Source organism: Onychostruthus taczanowskii, unplaced genomic scaffold (genome assembly GCF_017590055.1).
Source record: "Onychostruthus taczanowskii isolate IOZ18803 unplaced genomic scaffold, ASM1759005v1 scaffold61, whole genome shotgun sequence".
Classification (NCBI taxonomy): domain Eukaryota; kingdom Metazoa; phylum Chordata; class Aves; order Passeriformes; family Passeridae; genus Onychostruthus; species Onychostruthus taczanowskii.
Genome location: NW_024503790.1, coordinates 1,149,450 through 1,158,628, shown reverse-complemented (window position 1 = coordinate 1,158,628; position 9,179 = coordinate 1,149,450). Strand labels below are relative to the sequence as shown.

Here is a 9,179-nt window from a genome sequence, read left to right as displayed (position 1 = left end):
CAGATTCTGCCACTGCTGCTCCTCCTGCCTCCTGCAGTCACTTTGGAGCCTGTGGGACGGCTCTGGGCAGGGAGAAGGGGGGATTTGGATGAAAAGAGGGGAGGACATGCACCTCAAGCTCCTCAACAGCGTTAACCCTGCAGTGGGACACGTTTGTGGCTTCAGCTGGGAGTTATCCATCAGGACACAGATCTTCATGCTTTACCCTTGCTTATCCCTGGATCCAGGTGATATTCCCAGTCCCCTGGATCCAGGAGATCTAGTCCAGTCTAGAAAAGAAACAGCCATGGGGCCAGCCCCCAGCATCACCCACTGTCCCCATAAACCCTCCTTGACTTCTGACATGGAAACGAAAGTGTTGGGGGATACTGGGACAGTCACTGGCAGGGGGGGAGTCTGGGATATGGGGGCTTCACACGTCCTGCCCCTCAGTTACCACCGCAGCGCCTCGGCCATGGGGGTCCCTGCGCAGCCCTAAAATTAGGACTCGACGGCGGGGGGCGGGACACCGACATCCCCACCCCCCGCAGCATTTTTCCGCGGGAAGCTCCAATTTCAAAGCACCGGGAGAGGCAGACGAGACCCTCTGCAAGTGCCCCCCACACCGCGGCCACAAGCGCAGCGAGCTTTCCAGTCCTCATCCTGCTCCCCATGCTGGCTGGGGCGGGGGGGGGTGACTGCGTGCGCCCCCCAAAATTCCTCTCCCTCCGTTTCTGTTCCCATGCTACCCGCCCTTTTTTTGCCTGCTTTTCCCTATTTGCGCCGGGGCAGCACCATCACGTGAGACCGGGCCCGGCTGGACGCGGCTGCCGGGGGCGCGCCGGTGTCGGGGGGGGCCGGCCACGCACCCCCAGGCCCGACCTTTGCCCCACATCCCTTCCCCAAATTGGGGGCTGGAATTGGGGGGGGTTGGTTTGCAGGAGGCGGCGCTCGCTCGCTCTCGCTCCCCCCGGATTTTTTTTCCCTGCGGTTGTTCGGGGAGGTGGAGCCTGGGGCCACCCCCGCGGGCAGGTGCCGGATGGCGGCGGGGACCCTCGCCCCCCGCCCTCCCGACTCCCTGCAGGAATTCCAGTACCCCCCCCAAAACAGCCCCCCGGCCGGGGGGGTGCCCCCGGCCACCGACCTGGTGCTGGGGGCCACGGCCGGGTGCTTGGCCTGCTTCCTCACCAACCCGCTGGAGGTGGTGAAGACGCGGCTGCAGCTGCAGGGCGAGCTGCAGCCCCCGGGCACGTACCCCCGGCCCTACCGCGGGGTGCTGCGGGCGGCCGTGGCCGTGTGCCGGGCGGACGGGCTGCGGGGGCTGCAGAAGGGACTGGCGGCCGGGCTGCTCTACCAGGGGCTCATGAACGGCGTCCGCTTCTACTGCTATTCCCACGCCGAGGACGCCGGCTGGACCGGGTATCCCGGCGGGACCGTGGCCGCCGGGGCCGTGGCCGGGGCGGTGGGAGCCATCGTGGGCAGCCCCGCGTACCTGGTGAGTGCTGCTCCGCTCCAAAGGCCGTGGGGTGTGGAGGGGGGTGTTTTGGGTACCCCCCCAACAGGTTCGGCATCTTGGCTGCATCCTATAAACACTGGCTTGGCGCATTCTCTCTTCCCCTGCCCCCCCCCCCCCCAAAAAAAAAAAAAGTAGGGCTGCGCTGTGCATGCTCTCCCTCTGCTTTCTCCCCCAAATCCCCCTCAGGAAACCAGCAGAGAACTCCCCCAAAAGGAAATTAACCTAAAAGAAATTGCAGGGGTTCCCCCCCCTCCCATTTTAGAGGGTTTCCCCGGTTTTTTGGGGTTGCAGAGCTTCAGCAGTGAGTGTTTGCAGGGTCCCTTTGCGCTGGGAGAGAGGGGTAAAAGGAACGGGAGTCAAAATCTGGAATTACCACTTGGCTACCCAGCTGTGTCCCCCACGTCAGAGGGGCTGAAACGTCCCCTCAAAATCTGCCAAGAAGATGGGGGGACAACAGCTAGTCCCAGCGGGGGCATTGGAGGGTTTTGTCACCTGGCATTGTCCCCACCAAGGTCAAGACCCACCTACAAGCCCAGACAGTGTCGGCCATGGCTGTGGGCCACCAGCACAACCATGAGGTGAGTGGGGACAAGGTTGGGGTGGGGGGACACAGAGGGTTTGGTGACACCTTGTCCGTGCACGCTCCGGGCCCCAGCGGGGACCATGCTATTTTGGTCAGCAGGAATTTAAAGCTGTTGTTTGGCTGCTTGGCCCCGTAATGATGCTAAAAATAACAGTGCAAGAACAGAGGGGGTGTGACAGGCACGTGGGATTGCAATACCGAATCCAGAGAACCCAGACCCCCTGAGATCTCTCCAAAGCCAATAGTGGCTTTGTGTCACCAAGGACCAGCAGGGATGGGATATTTTGCCAGGGTGGGAAATTTTGGCCAGGTGGGATGCACCATTCCCATTTTTCCCATTTTCCCCAATTTCCTCTCTTCCCCAGAGCATCTCCGGCGCTTTCAAGAGCATCTACCAGCAGCACGGGGTGGTGGGGCTGTGGCGGGGGGTGACGGGCGCCGTGCCCCGCGTGGCCGTGGGCTCGGCCGTGCAGCTCGCCACCTTCGCCTCCGCCAAGGACTGGGTCTGCGAGCGCCAGGTGAGCGGAACGTGTGCCGGAGCCGGCCGCCACCGGCCCCCCGTGCTCCCTTGCATTGTTGGGAAGAGCTGATGCCGGCGCTTCCCGCAGTGGTTCAGGAAGGGCAGCTGGGCGGCCGTGCTGGCGGGGGGCATGGTGAGTGGTGTGGCTGTGGCTGTGACAATGACACCTTTTGACGTGATCAGCACGCGCCTCTACAACCAGCCAGTGGACGCCGACGGCACGGTAAGGTCGTTCCAGATACGGCACAGGGGACACACGGCTTTTCCCATCCAGCAGGGGTGCAGAGCTGGTTCCTCTCTCCCCAGGGCAAGCTCTACCGAGGTTTTTTGGATTGCATCCTGCAAATCTCCAGCAAAGAGGGGCTGCTGGGCTTGTACAAGGGCATTGGAGCCGTCTATCTCCGCCTCGGCCCCCACACCGTCCTCAGCCTCTTCTTTTGGGACAAGCTCAGGAACATGGTTCAGCACTAGCAGCCCCCAGGGCTGCAGGACAGACTCCTGCCACCACCACCGATGTTAATAAAGAGGTTTTTCTATTTTTTGTGTTGTCTTGGGGTCTTTGGGGTGGTGCAGATGGCAGGTCAGGACCTGAAACGCTGCGATGCCTCAGGGTGGAGAGGAGAATGGCAATGCCGGCGTGGGGGAGGTTAAAGGTTCTGGTGGTCCCTGAGCCCCTCCATGTGCATCACATCCCTCTTCTCCTAATTTTCACCTCCAAGGGGCAGCTGGAGTTCATCTTGTCTGGCCGGGGCTCCAGCTGCCCTGGCTTGTCCCAATAATGATTTACCAGCCGGGGGGAGCCACTCCCCGCCTCCACCCCACGGACCTTGGAGCCGGGGCCTGGCTATACTTGTGGCTCCTCTCTATCAACCAGCCGGGGGGAGCCACTCCCCGCCTCCACCCCGCGGACCTTGGAGCCGGGGCCTGGCTACACTTGTGGCTCCTCTCTATTGAAAATGTTTTCCCTGGGGTCCTGGCTCCCGGCGTTGCCCGGGCTGGCGTGGGGCTGGGCACTGCTGGATGCGCTCCTGCAAGGTGAGATCCCTGAGGGTGGTGTGGGGACAGCCCAGGGGACACCAGTGACCCACTGCTGCCTTTCCCCACAGGGCTGGTGGGTGCCTGCGCCGTCTCGGTGCTCTGCAGCCTCCTGAAGGTTTATCTCTACATCCAGTGTGCAAAGTAAGCGCCAGCCCTTTGTCCCCTCTGGGGGGGAAGGCTGTTTTTGGGGATTTTGGGATCTGCTGTTGGGCCGTGGCTCTTGGCACCAAGGTGTGCAGGGCAGGGGCTGCAGCCTCTGCTGTACAGCGTGGAGGGGGATGTCACTAAGGCTTGTCACCCCATTTTGGGTGACATCTCCCTGCTGTCCCCAGCAACCCTGAGAGGCAGGCGGAGAAGGAGGCGATCGCGGCGCGGCGGCCGCTGCTGGAGCTGCTGCATGTGCTGGTGCTGACCGCAGTCCTGGCCCTGGTGGGCTCCCGCGTGGCCGCGCTGGTGGTGCTGGAGTTCTCCCTGCGCGCCGTCTCCACCATCCTCTCCCTCGGCAAGGTGAGACAGCATGGGGGAAACTGAGGCACTGCGGGGAATGGTGTGGATAGAGCTGGGAAACTGGGGGCTTGCTCAGCACCCAATGGAGGGGCTGTAGGTGGAGGGGGCCATGCGTCCCTCTGCACCTCAGCCAGGTGTCCCCAGGTGGGCAAGAGTCTAAGTGGGCACAGACCCAGGGCAGTGCCTGTCCCCTGTGCTGGCACTGCTGGGACACCTCCATTTCTGGGACAGTTCTGGGACCTCTGTGGCAAGGACACTGAGGGGATGGAGTGTGTCCAGAGATGGAAACAGAGCTGGGGAAGGGGCTGGAGCACCAGGAGGGGCTGAGGGAGCTGGAAAGGTGCTCAGCCTGGAGAAAAGGAGGCTCAGGGGGGCCCTTCTGGCTCTGCACAACTTCTGACAGTAGGGGACAGCCAGGGGGTCAGGCTCTGCTCCCAGGGAACAGGGACAGGAGCAGAGGGAAGGGCCTCAGACTGGGCCAGGAAAGGTTTAGATTGAATATTGGGAAAAATCCTTTGTGGGAAGGGTGCTCAAGCACAGGACTACCAAGGGCAGTGCTGGAGTCATGGTCCCAGGAAGGATTCAACAAGTGTTTGGACGGGGCACTCGGGGACATGATTAGAGGTGAACTCAGCAGTGCTGGGGGAACAGTTGGGCTCGTTATCTTGGAGGTCTTTTCCAGCCTCACCGATTCCATGATTCCATGGCCCTCCCGCTGCATTGCAGGGCGCGCACAGCAGCCAGCTCTACCTGCTGTGCCAGTACTCGCTGGGCTGCGGGGTGTCCTGCGGCCTCACCTTCCTGCTGGAGGGGGCTCCGCACCGCAGCTGCAACCTGGCTCTGGCGGCGGGGCTGGCGGGGCTGCTGGCGCTGCACGCCCGGCGCCTGGCCCGGCACGTCCGCGCCCTGTACGAGCTGCACAGCCGGCAGCGCTACTGCGGCGTCTGCATGCTGCTGCTGGCCGCGGGGCACGGCATCCCGCGCCTGCTGCGCAACGCCCTGGCCCTCACCTTCGCCGTGGCCGACCTGGCCGCTGTGCAGCTCATCAACCGCGACTTCCTCTCCACGGGCGAGGCCGTGCGCTTCTGGACCCCGCTGAGCATCTGCTACACCCTGCTGGTCGTCTACATGCAGGGTACGGGGGGCTCTGAGGGGCGCGTTGGAGGTGCAACGGGGCGTGTGTGGGGCACTGGGGGCCACCTGGGGCTGTATAGGGGCAGATGGGGGGAGTCCTGGGGGTGTATGCAGAGTATATGGGATGTGCGGGGGGTCCTGAGGCTGTATAGGTGGTCAGGCTGGGGGTGTACAGGGGTATGTGGGGTGTCCTGGGGGTCTGTAAGGGGCTATATGGTACATTCTGGGGGTGTATAGGGGTTTATGGGGCATCCTGGGGGTCTGTAAGTGGGTATAGGGTACATTTTGGGGGTGTATAAGGGTATATGGGGCGACCTGGGGGTCTGTAGGCAGTATATGGTACATTCTGGGGGTGGACAGGGGTATGTGGGGCATCCTGGGGGTCTGTAAGGGGGTATATGGTACATTCTGGGGGTGTATAGGGGTTTATGGGGCATCCTGGGGGTCTGTAAGTGGGTATAGGGTACATTTTGGGGGTGTATAAGGGTATATGGGGCGACCTGGGGGTCTGTAGGCAGTATATGGTACATTCTGGGGGTGGACAGGGGTATGTGGGGCATCCTGGGGGTCTGTAAGGGGGTATATGGTACATTCTGGGGGTGTATAGGGGTATGTGGGGTATCCTGGGGGTCTGTAGGGGGTGTGTGTATATATCCCAGGTGTACACAGAGGGTACTGGGGTGTACAGAGAGTACATGGGATGTCCTGGGGGTACCTGGGGCACCCTGGCACTGTAGAGGGGGTACATGGGATGTACTGGGGGTGTATATGGGCTATGTGTGAAGCCACCCCATGCTTGGTGTCCCCATTGTGGGGCTGCGGAGGTCCCGGTGTCCCCGCGGTGGCTCCCCAATGCCGTGTCCTCGCAGAGGGGTCCCGGCAGAGCACGGGCAGGGGGCCGGCGTTCCGGACCATCGTGGTGCGGATGGGCGGCCTCTTCATCCTCCTCCTCACCGTGGGCCGATGGACCGACATCCTGCACGTCTTCATGTCGCTGCTGGGAGAGCTCTGGTGCCTGCTCCGCTCCGGGGTGCTGCTGGAGTCCTGCTGCAGGCAGGTGAGAGCGGGACACCCCGTGCCACGCGGGGTGAGGGCGGGCAGCAGCCCCGGGGCCGCGGTGACGGGCCTTTGGGCTCCTCTCTTCCGTCCCGCACAGGATTCTGCCCAGCAGCCTGGCGTGGACAGTCTGTCGAGATCCGGATCGGGGGAGACGTCCCGATGAGCCTCAGGGTGGAACCGGACAGCAGAAACTCAGGGTGGCTTCGCTGGGCACACCAGAGTCCCCCAGCACACATCCCCCATGGGGACCAAGGGAAAAAGGGCTCCTGGAAGGCGGCCAACCCCATCCTATGGGATGGAGGAGGTCGGGGGAGGGCTTGTGTTGCCTCTGGTTTTTGGGGGAACCTCGTGAGTTTGCAGCACTGCTGGGGTTTGTTCTCTGGTCCCAGTGGGACTGCAGGATGCTGATGGATGTCCCATCATTGCTGGCAGCTGGGCCACACTGTCAGGGGCCTCCAGGGGGTTATAAATCTCAGAAAATAAAGGCTTTTTATCAGCAAAATCTATGGGCAGAGCAAGCTGGGGTCCCATTGTGCTGAAAAGGCACTTGGGATATTGGTGGTGCAGCTTTTTGAGGGAAGTGGGTAGAATTCCTCCTTGGGAAGGGAAACTGAGGCACAGAGTGGGGTGACCCTGTGGCTGGGAGGTGCCCCTGTGCCTCAGTTTCACCCTGCCTGCAGCCCGCTGTGCTGTGGCAGGGGACAACAGGCCCTGTGAAGGTGGGGTGCAGTGTGGGGAGGGGGGGTTCTGGCTGCCTGGGCATGGATCCCCAGTGCAGGGGTAGGGGGGAGCAGGAGGGGGTCTGGGGGTGTTTGGCTCACCAGGGGCTCTACAGGGATTTACACGACATGCTGGGGCTCTAGGGGGGCACATGGGTGTCCTGGGGGGGTCAGAGAAGAAATATGGGGCATTTTGGGGATGGAGCTGTATGGGGGTGACTGGGACTGTATTGGAGGATAGGGGTTATCCTGGGCGTATATGGAGATATTACAGCTGTATTGGGGTACACAGGCACCCCGGGGTGTATGGGGGGCTCACGGGGCACCCCTTGGGGTTGGGTGCCCTGAGGGTGTGTGGGGATCCATGGGAAAACCTGTGAGGGGGCGATCCCAGAGCATATAGGTCACCCACGGGGCCATGGGTCACCCTGGGGTAGATGGGGCACCCCTGGAGCACTTTGGGGAGCGTGGGGCAGTCGGGGGGTGAATGGGGCACCCTAAGGACACGTGCCCCCCTCTTCCTCCGCCCGGGGCTGTGGGGCAGGCAGGGGGGAGGAGGAAGAGAGGTGGAAGAGGAGGAGGAGGAGGGAGGAAGGGGCGGTGATGCCGGGCGGCTCTGCCTTCCCGCTGCCCCCGCCGCGCCCGCGGAGCGCACGGAGGGACCCGCACCGGCTCCCCAGGTAGGGGACAGGGACGGGGACAGGGTCACCCCCCGTGAGGCTGCAGGGCCACCTCCGGGCAGGCGACACCCCTCCTCCCCGGCAGAGAACCTCGCCCGCAAGGTACGATCGCCCCAGGTAGGGAACACGGGCCACCCTCAGGTAGGGACCACCCCAGGTGTGGGATTGGGCATCCCCCCAGGAGGGGACAGGGGACACCCCAATATGGGACACGGGACCCCCTACGTGATGGGATAAGGACCGCAGTCATCCCGGGATGAGACAAGGGGACCAAGAGCCACCCCCCAGGAGGGGATCGGGGACTCTCCCTGGGAGGGAATGGGGGTTCCCAGGCAGGGGGATACGGTGGGGCCACTGCTTCACAGGGGACGGGGCACTGCCAGCTAGGGGACAGGGAGCTGTGGGGCTGCACGGTGGGATACAGGGGATGCCGGGGGCTGCAAGGCCACCCCCCAGGTGAGGGACAAGAGGAGAGTGGGACCACTTGGGGTGGGGGAAGATGGGACACCAAGCCTTGTGTACCCCATCTCATCCCTTTTTCCTTGGGCATCCTCGGAGCACCCTCTGAGAGGTCCCTGGGGAAGGGGACAGAGTTGAGGCGCAGCTCTAGAGGGCTGTGTCCCATCCCAGTTTTGGGGGTTGTGGGGATACCCCATAAGTGGCCCTATCCCCTCAATCCCACCTGAGCTTCCATCCCAGGAGATTTCAGGGAAACCAGGGGGGTTCCTTTCCAGTGTGGCTTCGGCCACCCCAAACCAGGATGGAGCTGCATGGGGAGGGGGGACCCCCATTAAAGCACCCCTCGAGCCTCGGCCACCCGATGGCCCCGGGCCGGGGGGATCTCGGGGGTGCCGCCACAGGGCCGCCGGGATCCCGGCAGCCCCGGCACAAAGAGGAATGCGATGAGCACATGGTTCCCATTAACCCCGGAGAATTTTTTTTCTTTTTTAGGTTGCTTTTTTCTTTCTTTTTTTTTTTTTTAATGATCTTTTCTTTTTTCCCCAGTTTTCCGCAGCTCTGCTGGGGAGGAGGAAAAGCGGCGGCTCCGGTGGGTGAGGAGCTGGGCGAAGGCCGGTAGCGCCGGTAGCCGGCGGGGAGGGAGGGAAAGAGGGAGCGAAGTGCTCCGGGTTCTTTTTCCTCTCTAATCCCTTCCCTGCTTGAGTCAGAGGCTGAAGTCATCGGCAGGAATATCTCGAAGCTTTTCGCCCACCTCGGGGAGTCTGTCTGCCCCTCAAAAAATGTGCTGACCCACGTGAGTGGGATTTTGGGGGAGTAGAGCCGCATGAGACCGGGAACTCATCACACAGGTATCTTTCAAGCTGCTGATTTACCTCAGGGGTGAATTCTGCTTCACCAACACAGCACCCTGACTAAAGCCGCAGAGTTCACCCCCCCCAATTTATTCCATTTGGGAAGGGGAAGCTTCGCCCCAGCTGCTTTTCCC

The 9,179-nt window shown here is 62.5% G+C and overlaps 2 protein-coding genes across 5 annotated transcripts; both read left to right on the top strand.

The window, feature by feature from the left end:
• The first annotated feature begins 798 nt into the window (after positions 1–798).
• SLC25A34 (solute carrier family 25 member 34) lies at positions 799–3,137 on the top strand. The gene is made up of 5 exons (XM_041419512.1): positions 799–1,474; positions 2,008–2,073; positions 2,444–2,596; positions 2,687–2,821; positions 2,905–3,137. Exons 1-5 carry the CDS (start codon positions 1,019–1,021, stop codon positions 3,067–3,069), a joined length of 975 nt encoding a protein of 324 aa, XP_041275446.1. The 5' UTR covers positions 799–1,018; the 3' UTR covers positions 3,070–3,137.
• Positions 3,022–9,036, top strand: TMEM82 (transmembrane protein 82). Of its 4 annotated transcripts, none has more exons than XR_005953757.1 (9): positions 3,022–3,125; positions 3,473–3,633; positions 3,705–3,777; positions 3,969–4,143; positions 4,870–5,278; positions 6,147–6,334; positions 6,434–6,640; positions 8,741–8,783; positions 8,902–9,036. XR_005953757.1 is itself a non-coding variant. In XM_041419505.1 (7 exons), the coding sequence occupies exons 1-7, from the start codon at positions 3,112–3,114 to the stop codon at positions 6,497–6,499; spliced, it is 1,086 nt and encodes a 361-aa protein (XP_041275439.1). In that variant the 5' UTR covers positions 3,022–3,111; the 3' UTR covers positions 6,500–8,723. The 4 variants fall into 4 exon arrangements, 1 of the variants encoding a protein (XP_041275439.1); XR_005953756.1 differs by having other exon boundaries at positions 8,741–8,787; XR_005953755.1 differs by having other exon boundaries at positions 8,741–9,036.
• The last annotated feature ends 143 nt before the right edge of the window (positions 9,037–9,179 follow it).

Bases quoted from the DNA above. Each gene is read 5' to 3' on its own strand.
- SLC25A34 (XM_041419512.1), top strand. From the start codon at position 1,019: ATGGCGGCGGGGACCCTCGCCCCCCGCCCTCCCGACTCCCTGCAGGAA. The intron at 1,475-2,007 runs GTGAGTGCTGCT...GTCCCCACCAAG, and splicing joins TGGGCAGCCCCGCGTACCTG to GTCAAGACCCACCTACAAGC. The intron at 2,822-2,904 runs GTAAGGTCGTTC...CTCTCTCCCCAG, and splicing joins CAGTGGACGCCGACGGCACG to GGCAAGCTCTACCGAGGTTT.
- TMEM82 (XM_041419505.1), top strand. The intron at 3,778-3,968 runs GTAAGCGCCAGC...TGCTGTCCCCAG, and splicing joins CTCTACATCCAGTGTGCAAA to CAACCCTGAGAGGCAGGCGG. The intron at 5,279-6,146 runs GTACGGGGGGCT...GTGTCCTCGCAG, and splicing joins GCTGGTCGTCTACATGCAGG to AGGGGTCCCGGCAGAGCACG.